General features: G+C 39.5%; 1 protein-coding gene across 1 annotated transcript in view; it reads left to right on the top strand.

Annotated features, from left to right (window-relative positions):
- LOC106922643 (poly [ADP-ribose] polymerase tankyrase-1-like) overlaps window positions 1–18,725 on the top strand; it is a 75,678-nt gene that overhangs the window by 38,273 nt on the left and 18,680 nt on the right. The window contains exons 7-14 of the mRNA XM_014995230.2: window positions 12,876–12,970; window positions 14,023–14,089; window positions 14,736–14,922; window positions 15,044–15,165; window positions 15,261–15,352; window positions 16,213–16,291; window positions 16,945–17,116; window positions 17,686–17,765. Coding sequence (XP_014850716.2) covers window positions 12,876–12,970; window positions 14,023–14,089; window positions 14,736–14,922; window positions 15,044–15,165; window positions 15,261–15,352; window positions 16,213–16,291; window positions 16,945–17,116; window positions 17,686–17,765 — 894 coding nt within the window. The remainder of the gene's footprint in view (window positions 1–12,875; window positions 12,971–14,022; window positions 14,090–14,735; window positions 14,923–15,043; window positions 15,166–15,260; window positions 15,353–16,212; window positions 16,292–16,944; window positions 17,117–17,685; window positions 17,766–18,725) is intronic.

The following is an 18,725-nucleotide window of genomic DNA, read 5'->3' on the forward strand; positions in this document are numbered from 1 at the left end:
CAATTTTCAGCAAGTATCAGTGAAGTCGTGCAGCCCAAAATTACATTTTCTCCTGCTACTAACTAGATGGTAGAACACAGTTCTTTGGTGTACTGTCTGTGATTTTGTTTAATATATGTAAGTTATAACAGTCACATGTTATCTAAGCTATATTTTAGGCTGACTACTGTATTTTTATTTCATCAAAGAAATCAGACCAAAACCAAAATGTCATAACCACTGATGGGGAAACAAAATCTCAGAAAATTTGTGAGAGGTGGTGTGTTATCAGAACACCAGAGTCACTCCTCTGACCCATATTAGAGCAGCATGTTGGAGCTCCTGCAGAAACTCCTGCTGGGAGAAACATATCTAAAGAAAAGAAAACAGCTTGGAGAAACTGCAGCATCATGAACATCAATAGCAAGTAAGTGCAACTCTGATGAAATGTAGTTATTTCACTGTGCTTGAAAGCAATAAAGTTTGAAAGCATATGCATGCCACTGATTTTATTCATTTTAAAGACTAAGACTCTAAATGGGCAAATGTTTAACTTAAATAATTTGTTCATTATAAAGGCAAGGGACGGGGGCTGGGGGAAATGGAGTGGTCACAGCTGCATCAGTGATCCTTAGATTAAAGAAAAGTAGATCTTCTCCAGCTCCTACACATTTGTTTTAGATGGCGTCTCGTGAACATTTGCTAGGCAATCTAAATAATAGCAAACTCATAGTAATACACAGAAAACCTGAAGCCATTCTGGGATCACTTTCCTGCTTGTAACACGGGGCCATTACAATGCCAGAAGTAAGCTTGGAGAAACTGCAGCAGAAGAATCATTCTGTGATCCAGTTAGCCGTCCTGTTGTTTCCTAAAGCTCCTCCATGTCCCCTATAGAGCAGCAAGTGTAGCAGAACAGAGTTTCTGCCTCAGCTGCAACTCTCAAAACATAAAAAACAGGTGCCGTTTCCCTCTTAATGCTAAAATATGCACAACATGACCTTCTTATATCTGATTCAAAAAGGCCAAGTTGTGCAGCGGACTGTTTGCCGACAGCGAGACAACGTCTGCCTGTATCTCTAAACTTTAAGCAACCTGGGATATCACATGTTCTATCTATTTAAAACATCTGTTTATAAGCAATGGATGAGAATGCTGTGTATTTTTCAGTGCCTGAGTGTACAACAATGCTTAAAATTCAAGAGAAACATGGGCCAAAGCACGCACAGGAGGATGGAGTCTGGAGTGGTGGATGAATCAGGGGCTTCAGCTTGATATGACATCAGGAGCTGGACAGATACTGATATTGGATCGGAACAGCCTTTACCACCTTCGTTTGTTGAAGCACAGATAGCTTTACAGTATTTCTGTAATTCGTCACGGTTGACCACGACATATTATTGTAGATCTGACTCTCTGGTCCAGATCGGACTCTCTGGTCCAGTACTCAGTTGGTTCAAAACTTGCATTGAAAAAAACAAAAAAAGAGAAATTTCTTTGTTTTTATTGGCAACTTCTCACCAGAGCAAACAGATATGAGGTACCTCAAGGTTCAGTCCCCACTTATTCAATATCTACATGCTCCCACTATTTCAGGTTATAGCAAGAAATTAGTCACCATAACTACTCGGTTGATACATAGCTCTACCAGGTGACTCTGAATTAATCCATGAACTGAATGCTGAGAACAAACAAATGCAAACAAAAACAAAACTGAAGTTATTATCTTTGGGCCTACAGAGGAACAATCTACGATCAGCACACAGCTTCAGTTTTTACATCTATAAACTAGCGATCAGGCCCAAAATCTGGGCATGCAAAACATATGATTATATATTTTCATGATTTATAGCATTTTGTATTACCTTGTTGCTGAAATGTGTTGTACAGTTAAACTTGACTTGATTCACACTCACACTTGGAGCTGCAAGTTAAAAGTAGCTGCTGTACGGAGCCTAACAGGATTTGTTTTGGCACCATAACAAGTTATGGTCAAATTGCCACTCTGAGACGATCCATTCAGACACATACAAATCCTCATAATCTCTCCAGTAGTAATCATCACAGCCACAACAGAGCATTCCAAGATTCGAACGATTGATTATAATGAAGCTTTGCTGTAAACGTGGAGAGCCACCTAATGTTCAATTTTCATCTTTTTGGCTTTCCTGCACTAACAAACCCAGTTCAGGTGATGAAATGTAGAATTTGGGGAGTCGAGAAACTGATTGGATACTTTATGCTCAGGTGACTAATCGGATAGCTGTCTTCCCTTATATTTAAGTCCTTAATCACAGCTAATTCAAATAAATGTGTTTTTAGTGGGCTTCTGCAGAACCTGATAACAAGCAGGTTCATTTATTGGAATTAGGTGCGGCGAAGCAGAGAGGCGACGTTGTGCAGAGCAGAGGGGTAATACCGTCTAAACTCAGCTAAGTTTACTCATGTCAGTTTGTTGGGTAAGTGATTTGTTTGACCAGTTTTGATGCTTTGGAGCCGAGTTCATTTTGACAGCAAAGCAGAGATAATTGGTTTCTGGTAGCCATTTTTATACTTGCTCATGTGTAGCATATCTACTCAGCTGCAAGCTGCGTGCCTCCTCTACCTACCACTTGTAATCAGTGTAACTCATGGGGGATGATTGAAGTTGTTCCCGATTTGAAGTGAGTGAAAACCATGGTGAGATGGGAAGCTGTGTGAAACTTTCAGAAAGAAGATTATTTGGTAAAAGGCTTTCATGACGTTCTGGAATAAACCAGATCCGGCATTTGAGGAAAAGAACCCCATGCCAACTATAGAGCACGGAGGTGTAAGAGTCATGGTTTGAGAAGGATTGGCTGCAGTTAGGACCTGACCAGTTCACCACCTTAAAGCCTACCTATTAAATGGTGCTTTTTTGTAAAATATGACATTGTTAAAGAAAGTAAAACCAAAAACGGAACTGGATACCCTAATATAACCTGAAATCCATACAAAAAATGTCTAAAAATGAAGAAATGGGAAATACTGGGAAGACTGAAATCTGAGGAACACATGGCTGAAACTTATAGAGAAGGTTTATCTAACTTCTTCCTTTACCGTATATACAAAGACAATTTAGTCTGGTAAGCACCATTGTCTAATTAAACTAGAAAATAAAGATAAAGTGGCTCATGCTGAATATAAGTTTTAATATGCATGGGTTGGCTGCTGGAGTACAGGCTTATCAAGGATTTTATAAAGTTACATTAAAAGTTATAAAATGAAGAAAAAAAAAACATTCTATTCATAGTCCTTTTACTGAGAAGCTATAGAAAGTGAGAAAATTATTTTCTACCGTTGTGTGACAGTCAAGTAGCGCTTTTTCTGACATATTGTTCGCAACTGCCAATCAGCCCATAAGAAGGCTGCAACACTTTTCCCTCACTAAGAGCAAATTGACTGTTTTGAAATATTTCTATGTGAGAAAGACTCTGATAATCATGCTGTAGACTCTAATGGGGTACTTCCCGTCACTATTGTAATTAGTTCCAGTTCTTTAGCTTCTGGGACAGATGGCCTGACTAATTTGTCAGCTAATATAAGGTAGCTGATGAATTGGTAGTATAATGTCCTATTCAAAACACTTTTACACATTTTAGTGAATCTTTATTCCGAATTTTGTCTGAAGTCCCTGAATCAGAAGCTAAATAAAAGTGAATTTCTTTTATAGATGACATGTAAAAACAAAAGTGTTTTGTGCTGTTGGATTGCATGTCACATCTTGTTTTATTGTCATATTTTTACTTGGTAGAACATTAGAATATCCTAAAATTGTTGGTTGCAAATAAAGAATAACTTTACTTTGAAGCAACTCTAAAAGTGTGATTTTAAAGGAATTAGCTTAATTCCTCTCCAACCACTTCAGAAATTATGTAAGCTCCAAATTTTTCCTGTTTATTTTGTAACGGGAAACGAATGTTTAGGGCAAAACGGGGACTGCAGCTGGACATTTTCAACATTTATCCCTCAGACGTATGAGTTTTATTTTGAATGCATTTCTTTATAGTACAGCCTTCACCTGTTGAGTGCTCGCGTGTTACCACCATGCACTCAGATGATTGAGGACCTATCGCAGAACGCTATTATTACCTCAGCTGAGTGGAGAATGTTATCAACCTACCGCCACTGATCCTGCTGCTCACACAGACCTGCTCATATACCACCAACAGCGCTTGCTCTTTAAAATGCTTCCTCCTTCCTGTCCTCCCACTGCTAGCAGTGGGGCCTGTTTTGTGTTTTTACCGTCCTCTTAGTTGAAGCTCCTCAAATGCGTCACCGGCGTTGTTGATTCTATATTCTGCTTTTTGTTTTAATTAGCACACTTCTAGTTTTTTGTCAGTCTCCGTCTGTTTTGGATGTATGACTTTGCAGAGATCTTGTGAACTTTTGATCCGTTGGCCAACCCCGGTCCTGTCCTCGCTGGTGGAAATATCAAAGCGCCAGCTGACAGAAAAGCAAATTTTAAGAATCTGAAGGAGAAAATAAAAGATTTTCAGTGGAGCGCTGTTTAAATTTTAATCATAGGCCAGTCCCGTTGAGAGCTTCAAGCTTACTGGCAGGTTTTATAATTTCTTTTTGATGAGAGACGTAGATCTTAGGGGTGAACTTTAACCGCAAAAACAATGGATATTTGACATTTTCTAAAGAGGTTCTCGAATATAGTTTTTCTGTTCTGTGAAGCCCTACAGTATAAACTACCTTCTAATATACACTCAAGCTTTCACAGATTGCCGATGGAGAATTTCATGCAATGCCAAACACTTAGCCACCACCAACACCTTTAGATTTACTATTTTCTGGCACCACACCGTTTTAGTTGCCATACCTTCTCTTTGAATCGCTAAGTTATCGAAAAGCTTCATATTTTCTGCACATTTTGCTCTAAGCTAAACTTTTACAGGATTTGGTGACTCTACTGCAAAAATAACAGTTAACAGCTGCTTTAGTTTTCTGAAGCAAATTACCTCCTAAGAGTGCGTCGTCGCTGCATAAGCGCACTGCTGAGATTGTTTGGTAGCGTTTCGGCGTTTTTCAGAAGATAATTAAGGAGGCACATAGCTAACATTTCCAAGCTGGGGATTGTTTCCATAGTAATTATGCTATTTAACTGAAATTGTGGAAATTGAGCACATTATAGGATAACAGTTTTAACAGCGATGTTTCGGTAGATAAGGACTTAACAACTTTAAGTGGTGGAAAGGCTGTTCTTGCCTTCCAAAAGTGATTTTCTTAAAAGCCTGAACTGAACTATTTTTTTCATGATGTCCTTGGAAAGGCAGCGTTTCTAGGTGGTAGGCAGAGCAGATAAGATAGACAGGTGTAGGCTTAGACACCAGCTCATGTGCTTTTGTGTCCCGCTGCATGAGTGCACAAGAAGAGCATAAGATGAGAGCTCTGGCTGCGGGTTATTTATCTTCCAAGATACTGGCAGGGCAGAGCTGTCAGCGGCTTTATAACGTGTGTGTGTGTGTGTGTCAGTCAGAGGAAGCACAGACAGTTTTGCTAATATGTTTATTGATCCAGTAATCTGACACTACTCATCTTGTTAGCGCATCCACCTACTCATGTCCAGCCCTGGCCTGAGTACTAATGCTGCCGAAGTCCAAACTTTAAGAACTACTCTGTTCTTAAAGTTCTAATTTCATGCCTGAGATGATCCTGCATTTCACTTCACCTCGGGTGTGGAGCTGGGGAGGGAGGGCGTTCCGTCAAACTGGAACAGATGCAAAAGCTGCTTGCTCAGCTGTGCTTCTTTCTTGTTTAAATGAGTGGCACCGACTGCTGGTTATACGTTCTGCTAAAAACAGAGCAAGTCACTCTGTATCCGTAAAGATCATAGGAATGCCATTGTAAAAGGCTTTTACAAACAGCCAAAAAAAAACTAAGATCCTTTGTACTTGTAGAGTATAAGTCAGTGTGTACATTACTTCAACTCAAACATTGTTGGATCCCCTTTTCATTTCATTACATCATTCAATTTTCTTTATTGTGAACCTGTCGGCATCCTACATTTAGAGTTGGCAGTATGCGCCCACTGTAGCCTGGAAAGAAGAACCTTTCCAGGCTACAGAAACCATGATGTCTGCTGACAGTGCGACAGTTTTGAGTCTCATTCTTTTGTCTTGGTCATTTGTAACTTTTTCTTTGCAACGGAGGCGTTAGCCATCGGATGCAATTGAACAAAAGTCCAGAAAATCCTACTAGGACTGTTGAACTTGATTTAAATATCACTGGATTCTATTTAATCGATTAGTCGTGTTGCCAAGGCGACTGAATGCTGGAATCAAAAATTGAATTAAAAGGTTTTTGTTTAAGGATGCAGCCAGTTTATTCAACACAACTCAAAAATTCTACATTTGTCCCAAAGGGAAATTGAATGTCGTCACAACCGACACCATCCAGGTATCTCCAGTGAGTCATGGTGGGCAGTGATGCTGCGGGCAGGGGGGATCTTTCGTAGCAGTCAGTCGCAACAGATGTGAAAAAACGCCTCTGACTGAAGACTCTTACTGTGTGACAGCATCACGACTGTCACAACATGCTATCAGCTCAGTGACATCATCACATGTTGGCATGAACTGCTAATCCACCTCATTTTCTTTTGATTCTCCTCTTTAGATCACCATCTGGCCGTTAGAAAAACAAAACGAGAGACGTTACAGTCAAGTATGTGATCCTTTCTGATTATGATCAGTGAAAGAAGAACTTCGTCCTTCTTTCACTGTTTTGTTCTTTGGCATCAACTCTACCGGGATTTGGAGTCGTAGGTCAGGTCTTATTTGAGTGTTTGACATGCTAATCAGCTTGTTGCTAATGTTACATGTTGCCTGAAAATAAAAACAAAAAGGTGAGTAAAAATTCTTCCAGCTGAACAGTATCCAAAACCAGAGGGAATAATTGTCCAAAGAATGGTGCTTTCACCAAATGTAATGAATAAATGTTGGAAATGACTTACTGTGATTCTGGTGGCATTTGTCTTGTCATGGTCAAAATTTCCCTGGGCTGAAAATCCTGTAATTTTCACAGGGCTGTGTACACTTGTGAGACCCACAGTAGAAAAACCATAACACAGAAATGTTTTGTTTTTTTTCTGCCTCATGATGCGCAAAAACCAAGTAGTTTCTTAGCTGCTTTAGTGTTTTTTTTTTTTTTTTTTTTTTTAAGGAACCAGTTAAGAATGAGCTTCAGCCCTGATCTGAGTATAGGGACAGTTTTTTGTGCGACCTTCCTTCCGTAGTGAGTTCCTGTGTTAGGTGTCGAGTCGATAATTCGCTGTTCGAGATCTGAAAGGGGAGACCTGAAGAATAGCATCCTGGCTGCACACGCAGGCGCTTCAACCACACTAAACAGAATGGGCCAAATCCACCCACCGCTCCTCAATACATCATTTCCCATTGCTATGGCAACTGCTGACAGCCAGCCGTCACCGTTGTCATGGCAACAGCTTGACAGGCTCGTAAGGAAAAACAGGGAGAAGGTAGGATGGAAAGAGGGATGAGGAATAATGGGAAACAAAGAGGGGAAAGACCACAGCTGTAGATTTAACATCCGGTTATTTTGAGAATAGTTTATATGCAACTCGTTTAAGATGAAAACAGCGTTACGTTTTCGGTTTGCGTTCAGAGGCGGTGTTGACGAATTCCAATTCAAATCCCAACAAAAATGATTAGGAGTCGTAGTGTCCTGACTGAAAGATGTCCTCTTCTCCTTCCTCCCTAATTTGGCTTTTCTTCCCATCTTCTTCCCCTCCGCCACTCCGGCCATCCTCTTCACTGAAAAGCTTTTAGATGATTAAAACTTGGGGGGGATTGCTCTTTTTATTGTTGGGTGGGCCACTGTAACTCTTGGTTCCACTGAAACATGTCATACTAATTTTCATTTCACAGTGGAAACACAGCACTTTTGGAGTGCAGAAGAACGTTATGCAGGGTTACGACACGATCTGGAAACATCTGGAATCGGTCGTTTTCAGCTCTGGATAGTGTGGTGTCAGTCTTATTTATTTATTTTTTTTTACGGATAAAAACACAAACATAAAGATGTCTGCATGGTAAATATAAAAGGTGAACATCCATCCATGAATCTTTCACGTCTATTGATCCATCAGTTTAGCCATCCTTGCTGTTCATCAGTCTTTTCTCCTTCCATCCATCTTTTGGTTCCAACAACCAACTGTTCATCGAGCAATTTATCAGTTTATCAGTCTGTTTGTCCATCTATGCATTAACTCATTTATTGATCTTTTGTTCTGTCGCCTCATTAGTTCAGCAATTGTTTTGATTATTCATCCATCGATTAGTTTATCCATCCGTTTGTTTTTATCCATTCTTTCTTCAGTCAATGCATCCATTCTTCCCTATCGTCATTTCAGCCATCGGGACATTTCCGTCCATCCTTACGTCCTTCGGTCAAATATTTTCTGCTCCATCTTCTTTGAACCAGTTGCAGAAACGCATAAACCCAAAGCTGCTGTTTTCATCAGTCTGTAAATGTTTTAACTCAGGAATCCTTAATTTATTTATGATGGCGTTAACTTTTTCTGTTTTCCTCTGAAAGTTCTGCAAACTGTGTGCTGCTGCCAGTCTGGGCCTGGATTTTCTCTTAAAAGAGATTTTTAGACTCAATTGGATTTTCTCGGTGAAATTACAGTTAATAATAGTTATAATAATAATAGTCAATCAGTACATATATCTCTTCATGCATGTGTTGTTCTCTTTAATATTTTGTTTTGCGAAGTATGTAGCTAAAGTCTGACTGTAGAAACATCCACCATAAAGCTCTGAATGTTTTGAAAACAAAACTGTTTTGGAAATACATTATTACATTAAGGTTGCTGAATTATTTGCTTTTAGAGCATTCTGTGTCTGTGTTCTCCTTTTGAATGATAGAAGTGAAAACCAAACAAAAGTTTGCCGTACTTTCAGTGTGTCGGGCTGAATACTCACCTGTCGCATCCCTCAGGATTTTAACACACACATCTCTTACGTAAGATGTAATATTTAGAGAAATATTCATTTCAGGCAATTGTGCAAACGGCCTAATCTGATCTTCTGGCGATATTGGCACCGGCAGAATTTATGTGCTTATGTAAACACAGAGGCAGTAAAAGCTGCTTTTTCTTTTTTCTTTTTTTATGCTCTCGCAGCATGGCTTCTGCCCAATTTCCTCTGAAAGCTTTAATTTAGGAACAAAAAAAAAAAATTATCTTCTTTTTCTTCTGCCATCTTTCATGTTCGGTAATACCTGCCTGTAGCTTTAAATGACAAACATCTTGGCTTCCTTAATATAAAACAAGATCACTTAAACCAGTTGTGATTTTTATAAAGAGGCAGCAGGCTCGAGCTCGCACACGTATGTAGCGGCTCATACAGGGTTGCCAGATTGAAGAGGCGGAGCTGAAATTACTCAGTCTGACCCTGGCAACCCCAGCATTGTGATGCAACTCAGGGCTCATGCTTTAAGACGGACTAAAATGCAGGTTTTTTTTCTTTCAGTTTACTTCTGTTTATGTATTTTTTTCAAGCTATTTGAAATAACAAGTGCTAAGGTACAGGCATAGAGAGAGAGTCTCTCTCATCTCTGCTGAGAGAGACTCTGCAGCAGAGATGAGGATGGTGAGTAAGCACTTGCTGTGTCCTGCTTCCAAATGCCGCTGTCACATCCTGTAAATACGTCTCCGCCATCTGTCCCTGCAGCAATGCCTCGTTCCTGCTGGCTGTCGCTGCTTCTCGGATGAACTCCTGAGCTGGCAGCAGAGATCGCTGAACATGATTTATTTTCTAGTGTTTTTCTCTGACCCTCGTTGGGCATTAAGAGTTCACCAGTGTTGGAAACGTGCCGGCAAATCTCAGCAAATTGGAATGTCATGTAACAGCTTTTTTTTTTCTTTTTTTTTTCCCCAAACTGTTCCAAGTCAAAATATGAAACTCATAGATACTATAGATTTATTACATAGTCATGTTTATTTTTTTTTAAATTGCATGTTTCTGTTAATTTTGCTGTAAGCTGAAAGCTACTGAAAGCCTTCAGTAACAGGCTGTTACATAAGACCAGTAAGAGGATTTTTAATTCAGAAATGTTACATTACAGCCGGCCATTAGCAGCTCATGCACAAGGAGAGCAGCCACACAAGACTGCTGCTAAGGCAGGATTTGCAGTATCGAACATATGCATGGAAAGTTAAGTGGAAGGAAAATGTGCGTTTTAAAAAGGCGCAAAGCCCAAAAGGGATAACTGCAATATTGAGTGGATTGGGAGTCAAAGAGCATTAAAAAATTTAAGAGAGATTCACAGTGACACTCCTGAACCAGTGACAATGTCAGAAGTTTCCCACATGATCTGAGAAGATACTGAATTGGACTGTTGCTGCAAAATCCTCTTTTGTATATATATATATAACACCAAATTTAGCATTTTATTTGGAAACTGAAGCACAATTTAATTGAATTAGGAAGAAGAGACACAGAATTCTAACGGCTCGAGGTCCAGGGTGAGGTGTGTGTTGCTAGAGATGATTGGGTTGATCCGCTGTTTTATCATTTCCAAAGTCGGCACAGAGGGCTCCAAATAAATTTTTGCTCTGACAGAGATGCTAAGTTACAGAACGTGGAACCTGCTCACACCTCCAAAACGACTAATGCTGGATTTAACGACCAGGGTATATCGATTCGCTTGATGGTCGACTGATTTCTCAGAGGTAAACCAAACAGAAAATCTGTACATGGGAGATGGAAGATGAGGGATACCAGAGACAATTTTGTGTCAGAATTATATTTTAGTTATTTTTTTTCCAACTGCAAATGTGTAAAAGGAGTTTTTGAACCGAATGGCTTAAGTTAACCAACTATCCAGTAGTGTAGTTATTTCTAAGACGCAACAGTAAAACTGATAGATGTTTCACTCCTGCGGTTTTTATCTCATCACCCCAAGTTTCTTCCTTTTAATTTGAGTGCAGAAAACTGTGGAATTATGACCCTGATTAAGTGTCTGTGGAGATAAACCTTTGACCTTTTCTGAAGGCATGCACCTGAGTCCAGTGGATTATTTACTCCAAACTCAGCCGCTTCAAGTTCATGCCTTCACAGATTGCAGTTGACTGATATTGTGATCTTTGCAACTGTGTTTTCATGGTCCCAACTGATTCCTTCCTGGAGGCAGCTGTGGAACAAACACAAGCAGAGTGAGTCGGGGGGATGATGCGACTGCACTGAGATTTAGACCGGCTTATGCACCTTTTAAATCTAAAAAGTAAACAGCAAACAAGCTAGGACATTGTGCTAGCTTTGTGATATCTAAATTTGAATAAATGTGTCGTCTTGTTGCGGCGCCATACAGAGTTGTTTTGCCGCACTCAGTGTGAGTAAATCAACAAACATGTTCATTCAGATTTTACACGCTGTATTATCTCCACCAAGGAGTGCATATGCCGCGCTCCGTTTATTTGATTATCAGCGGGACAGCACTAAAAGTGGAGACGCGTTCACGTGTTCCCGTAGATTTATCTGGCTGAGCATTTTCAAGCGTGTTTGTGTTTCACGTCAGTCTTGATTCAGATGCGCATAAAATCTACCAAGAAGTTGTTCGGTCATTATTTGAGGAAGAAAGTTTAAATTAGTTTGGTCACATCTGATCTGGGTGTTTTACGACACTGCGGTTCCTATGTTTATGATTCCTAATAACTCAGACTGCGTTGTTTCTGTGTTTGCTCATAACGGCATGCCACAGCGATAGGAATCTATTATTTCTTTGCAGCAAAAGTAAAATAAAATGACACAAAACAACCTCCGTTAGAGTTATCTGTATGAAAGCCAATAAAAGCCTTTATATCTTTGCAACATTTAAACTATGTGTTTCAATTCAGTAATAGTCATCCATATTAAGCAAGTCTATTAATATTTTCTTGTTTAATTGCAGAGCCATTGTAAACGGGAATTAAAAGTTCCAACACCCTCAGATCAACTTTAAAAGTAAAATATAAAATTTCTTTTCTATGTGTATTTAGCTCTGAAAATAATCTGGGTACCTGTGATTTTGTAAAAAGGAGTTATTGCATAACAAGATAAATATATCTTTTTCTTGTGTCTGATTATGGTACTCCAATAAAAGCTGAATTTTTAGATAAGCTTTAACATATCACAAGGTGAATGATGTTTAATTGATTTTTTTTTATTGGTAAGGTTGTAAAATTGTTAAATATCCAACCTTAAAACTGCTTTTTTTAAGGGGAAAAGGCCCCCTTGAAGTTCAAGGAAATCTTTTCCTCATAATGTCACTTGGCATAAAGCAGTTGGCTGATTTGCTGCCCAAATACTGTACTATGCATGAAAGAGCTTTACGTTCAAGCTTCTACATGGATCTCCCATAAACTGATTCTGTTTCTTTTATCGATTTAATATTCCCCACTACCTGCTGCGTGTTTCAGATTTAAACCAAGTCCTGTTCACAGTTGGTTCTTTAGTTCATGCCGTTCTGCGAAAAGCTGAGACTTGGTGGCTGTTTGACTGGAACCTTCCCACCGCTGTAGGTTTTCCCTTCAGGCTGGGTGTTGCTCCTGCTCTGAGGAAGTCTGGCCTTTAAAGGAGCAAATGAAGGAAATGCAGCACATGGAGCTGAAAGTATTTCATCCGTCTTATCTTAATGTATTGAGAGGTTCGGCTTTTCATTTACTTTTATAGGAAATTATTCTCAGAGTTACGGGCTGTAGATAGGATTGGGATAAAGACCTGTTCGCTCTTGCAGAAGCTCACTGACTCTAAATTAGCATTTTATCAGCACACTCTGTAGAACAAACCTATTGGCTGACATTTATTCTCCATTTTCTGCCGTTTTCCTGCACACTCTTACTCCTCCTGTCCTCTCTGTCTCTGTCTCTCCAGTCCACTCCTCTCCACCTGGCAGCAGGATACAACAGGGTGAGGATAGTTCAGTTGTTACTGCAGCATGGAGCCGACGTCCACGCCAAGGACAAGGGGTACGTATGACAAAAGCTGTTTAAATCCAGTTGAGGGTAAAGACGGAAAACATTCCTAGAGATGCTCCCAGCAGTTGTGCAAAAAAGATGGGTTTTTTTCTTTCTTTTTTTTAAGAATCAAAACATCTGATGTGAGAATAAATTTGTTTTTCCAAGCAGCATTTAATGCACATGAACTTTAAAGTAACACCTGTTACTTTAACACCAGATAACCTCTAAAGTTTCTCTAATATCTAAAGTTTAAGATTTTTTATTTCCTTAGCCATCATCTACCTCACATAAACTAAACTGCCCTAAGTATTAGGTTCAATCGTAAGAAATTACTACCCTACTAAATATCCCACCACTTTGTTAGTGGTGATATAACAAAGTGGAAGTCATTGAGAACAACAGAAGGTCAGACACAAAGTGCCGGGCCGTGACGGAGTGAGGTCTGCAAACCTCCAAACTTCATGTGGCCTTCCCGCTATCTTAACTGTAGAGAGCTTTATAGGATTGGTTTTCATGGCGTCCAAGCATTACATCAGCTGGTACAAAGCAAAGTGTCGGATACAGTGGTGTAAAGTACACCGCCGATGAACTCAAGAGCATTAGAGATGTGTTCTCGGGCGTAATGAGTCATGCCTTTCTGACGTTTTAATGAACAAGTCTGGGTTTGGCAGTTGCTAGGGCTACGGCATTTGTCCTGACTGTAATATGTTTAGTTGCGTTGCTTGGTGCGGAGGGGATTATGGTTTGGGTCTGAACTTAGAAAGGAACTCTTAATGCCTCAGCAAATGGACAAGTTCATTCTCCCAACTTTGTGGGGACAGTTTGGGGATGGTCACTTCCTGTCCAACCGACTGAAACAACGCAGGGCAGCAAAGTAGAAAACCTTCACTTTAGAGCGTCAAGCCAGACCTTCTCATCCAATATCGGTGTCTGACCTCACCAATGCTCTTACACCAGAATGGGTCAGAATTACACATAAACATATTTAGTAGAATTCATCACCATACGAATTTAGAATGAGGTGTCACTCATACACACTCTTTGTGTTTTGCCCCTTCCAGTGGACTGGTGCCTCTACACAACGCCTGCTCTTATGGACACTATGAAGTTACTGAGCTGCTGCTAAAGGTACAAATAAACACACAAACTGGCTATTTTTTTAAAGGTTTCCTAACAGATGACATGCAGCTGAATTGATATTGTTTGTAAATAGAAAAATTATATCTAAATTAAGGCTGAAAGTAATGATTATTTTATTAATTGGTTATTTTGATTATTAATCAGGGATTGGCATATTCTTCAGATCTTTCATTTAACCACTTAAGCCTTTTTACTCAATATTAAAATACATTAAAAGATGCAAATAAACAAATCAATTTATTTTTTTAAATAAGAAAACAAACATGTTGGTGCTTAAAATGCAATAACATAGCATTCCTTTGAATTTGAACCACATGGATATAAAACTTTGCTTGAGGAAATTTGGGTAAAACATATTTACAGATAAATGTGTTTTTTTTCCCTTAAATTCAAAATGTAAACATATTTGCCTTAATTACTGCTCTAATTATGATGTTTTTTGAGCAAATGACTTTATTTTGAGTGTGTGTGCTCCATTTAGCAATTAATCGACTATTAAATTAGTCGATTAATCTGATTAATCCTTTCAATCCTTGCCTAAATTGTTCATTAAAGCCTCAAAGGATCAAATTGCTCTCCATTCTTTTTTTACATTTTCACTCATATCGTGTCGTTTTTTTCGCTTTGCGTTCAGCACGGAGCTTGCGTGAACGCCATGGATCTGTGGCAGTTTACGCCTCTGCACGAAGCGGCTTCCAAAAACCGGGTGGAGGTCTGCTCTCTCCTGCTGAGCCACGGCGCTGACCCCACCCTGCTGAACTGCCACAGCAAAAGCTCTGTGGACATGGCGCCCACTCCCGAGCTGAAGGAGAGACTCACATGTGAGCATGGCTGAATGTGACGCTGGAGAAACGAGCGTTTCTCACGTTGGACTTCTCAAACCGACAAATTGTTAAATTTTTTAAGCATATTTATAGTTATTACTTCTCTTTCTTCCTTCAGACGAGTTTAAGGGCCACTCGCTGCTTCAAGCGGCTCGAGAAGCAGACATGACCAAAGCCAAGAAGACCCTCGCTCTGGAGATCATCAACTTCAAACACCCTCACACGCATGAAACGGCGCTGGTGAGATCTGCACCTGTGCTGCTCACATGCTTTTTTTTTTTACACACTGAAGGCACCTGATTTGCCTAACACTCTCTTGTGTGTGCTTGTGTTAGCATTGCGCGGTGGCGTCTCCACACCCCAAACGGAAACAGGTCACAGAGCTGCTGCTGAGGAAAGGTGCCAACGTTAATGAGAAGAACAAGGAGTGAGTGCTCTTTTCAGCTTCTTGCGCCGTTCGCAAACACCGAGAGGTTATTTCAGACGCGCCCCGACGCTGATTTATTTCAGAGGTGAAGATGACAAGTTGCTTTTCTGACGCGAATAATCAAAGGAGAGTTTGTTCCCGAGTGTCTTCAAGGAATTAATCAGGAAAGTGTGATGCCGGTCCAAGATTAATTTTGGTACCAAGACTGTAAGCCAAGCCTGAATTCAGTTTGAAGCCGTAAAATTTGTTTTGACTTGTTTTACGAGGATGTATCACCCTGTGGGTCACAGGCTGGGTTGAAAATGGTGGTCTAGTTTCTAGGTACGCCACAGTTTTAAAGAAGCGTGAAGCTTTCAAAACCACATAACCTCTCAAGTTAAGCCCTTTTTTTTTTTTAAGGATTTACCAAAGACAACCCCTCCTCACCCTGTTGCTGCAAGCACAGTTCTTTAAAAAAATGTTTCCTGAAATAGATCTGGGTTGTTAAAAAAAATGGATAGGAAAGTCAGTCGTGCTGTTTTTAGATAAAAAGCTGCAACACTTGGCTCGTCTGCTTCAAATTCATGGTTCTTTGTCCTCAAAATCCATATTTAAATGTCTGCATTTCAGTCAAGCTTGTTTTCCCTTTGCAAACTGTGATTACACACACTTTGAGCGTTTACTCTGGAGTGACTGAGCAAACGTAAAGAACAGACACAGACATACAGCATGGCAACCCGCCACGAGGCTTCACTCAACAACAGAGATATTTTATCTGTATTTAAATCTGTGATGATGCCGTTTAAAGGAAATCAAACAAAGTTTCTGGGAGGCGAACAGTTGGTGTTAAACTTGCCATATCTTCTTCTCTCTGGTTCCAGTTTCATGACGCCTCTTCATGTAGCAGCGGAGCGGGCTCATAACGACATCATGGAGGTGCTTCAGAAACATGGAGCAAAGGTAAACGAGTCATTTTAAATGCATTTTCCATATCTATGTTTTTAATTGATAAACTACAGGGTTTTATGCCATGTTCATATCAACAGAAAGAGATCCTAAATCTCTTCTGTTTCAAATAAGTTTGACCCTTATTTTGCTGTTGAATCATCTTTTTGAAAAGTTTTATTCTATACTACTACCTGTGATGGTTTCTTAAAATTGTTATTACAGGGGAAATTTATATTTCTGCTGTAAAATTAGCTAAAACCTCAGCAGATTTACAATACAATAAATATATTTGTTACACTGAGTCAAAGACAGACTCATAATTTAACCTTTGCTTTTTAAACCCGTTTTTTCTCACAAATCTCTAAATTTAGCTACTTATTCAACATTATAAGTTTGACAAATCAAAAAAGAAACATTTTACTGATCTTAAATATCTTCTTAGATCAAACATCATATTTTTGTAATATAGTGTGGTTGATCATCATACTCCCACCTCTAATTTACCCAGAAATCATTTCCCCAGCACACATGCAAATCTTTTTTTTTTTTTTTTTTGCCAAAATAGATGTAAGTCATTAACAATGGGAACATTTCAGTGTATTTTAAGTACATAAAGTGCAGCAGCTCCTTGGAGAGTCCTAACGGTGAGATGTTTGTGTGTTCAGGTAAACGCCCTGGACACGCTGGGCCAGACGGCGTTGCACCGCGCGGCGCTGGCAGGCCACCTGCAGACCTGCAGGCTGTTGTTAGGATACGGGGCGGACGCCACGCTGGTGTCCCTGCAGGGCTTCACCGCCGCTCAGATGGGAAACGAAGCCGTGCAGCAAATTCTCAATGGTATGCTGCGCTTTGTGTGGGCGGGGGCGGCGGGGTAGCAGGAAGAGCACATGTGTAGGTCGTGCTGGCGTTTGGTTGCTAAGCATCAGCTGCAGATTGGAGGATTATCCGGGAATTGTTCTGAAAGGTCGATATTGATATTTTCGCTGTGAAAGAGCAGGGAGGTAAGCAGGCTTTGAGTGAGCCGACTAGGGATTGAAGAGACTTGGCGTTACAAGTTCTCACAGGATTTTCTGAGTATAATGTTCTTTTTTTTTTTAATGAATGAATTACATCAAAATGTATTTATCCTCATCTAAACCCCTCATGTTTTTACATTACTTTATGAGCATTAAAGAAAAAAGGCAATTTATCCTCTACAGTGGATCATCGCCCATGTATAAATTGTTTCGCTCGTACCTCTGTGTACATGTGAAGAGAATCCAAATGCCTTCCTTCTTCACTTCCTATAACAGGCAGCTCAGAGTTTCAGGTTATTTTTTTTTTGTTGTTTTTTTTTTTTCTTCCCACTGATGTTTGTCCAAAGCATATTCAGGCTCTGACGCCTCCATTGATCTTCTTCTCTACAGAGAACGTCCCGGTCAGAAACTCTGATGTGGACTACAGACTTCTGGAAGCTGCCAAAGCTGGAGACCTGGATACCGTCAAGGTAGTTTATTTATTTCATGACGCATTTCTGTTAAATGACGGATGACTTCACTCAGTCTAACTTCTGAAATTAAGTAAATATTTACCTCAAAAACATAAAGGGACAAATAGATGTGGTACACAAGACATAAGGTTCATAAAAAGGGAAATATAAATACACATCTTGACTTAGCATAGTCAAAATTAGCAGCTATAACACACTAACTTGCTCTGTCTCTCATGTTGTTGAGGAATTTTAGTCATTTGCAGCATTGGTTTAACCTACTGAAGTTTGCAGACCTTTGTTTTTGCACAGTTAAGTTGTTAAATAGTAATTAAAAACACTTGAAGGTTTTCTAAAGTAGATGCTTACTGAAACCTGCATGTTTCAGCAAAATGTAACATGAATTTTATCCTATGTCTTTGTCTCAGTATTTCTTTTATGACTTCAGCAGTGTTGCTAATATTTGGTATTTATTGTATTGTTCTTATTATGCTTTCTAAAAGTGTGTTCTTAATAACTCACATGTATAAATAAAGGTTAAGTTAACTTAGGTTGAGCAATTATAATCCCTTGATTTTCTGTTTTTTTTTTTTAAACAGGTGTAGATTTGCTCCAGAGTTTAGGCTCATTTTCCTGTTAACGTCCCAGTCAGATCGGCACTTTAATAGTCATTACTGACTTGATAAATGCCAGATGTTAAGGCTAGCTAATCTGCAAAACAATACTGTGTTTGAAAGTAGGCTGCTGTTTGTGATTTTCTGCAGGACGGCTCTTCGGTTTTACCTCTGAGATCGACATTGTTAATTCTGGGGCAACTTTTCTACCCCACTGCCATGATTCTAGAACCGTTCCAAACAAGAAACACTTTTCCAATCTCTTACTAACATGTTAACTAAATCCTGCAAAAAAATTGAAGCAATGGGAAAGTTTTTTTTTTTTTTTAGCTTCTCTGAGCATCACAGTTGGTGTGTTTTTTTT

The sequence above is a fragment of the Poecilia mexicana genome, unplaced genomic scaffold (genome assembly GCF_051168715.1).
Source record: "Poecilia mexicana isolate PSO_F unplaced genomic scaffold, ASM5116871v1 scaffold_12, whole genome shotgun sequence".
Classification (NCBI taxonomy): Eukaryota; Metazoa; Chordata; class Actinopteri; order Cyprinodontiformes; family Poeciliidae; genus Poecilia; species Poecilia mexicana.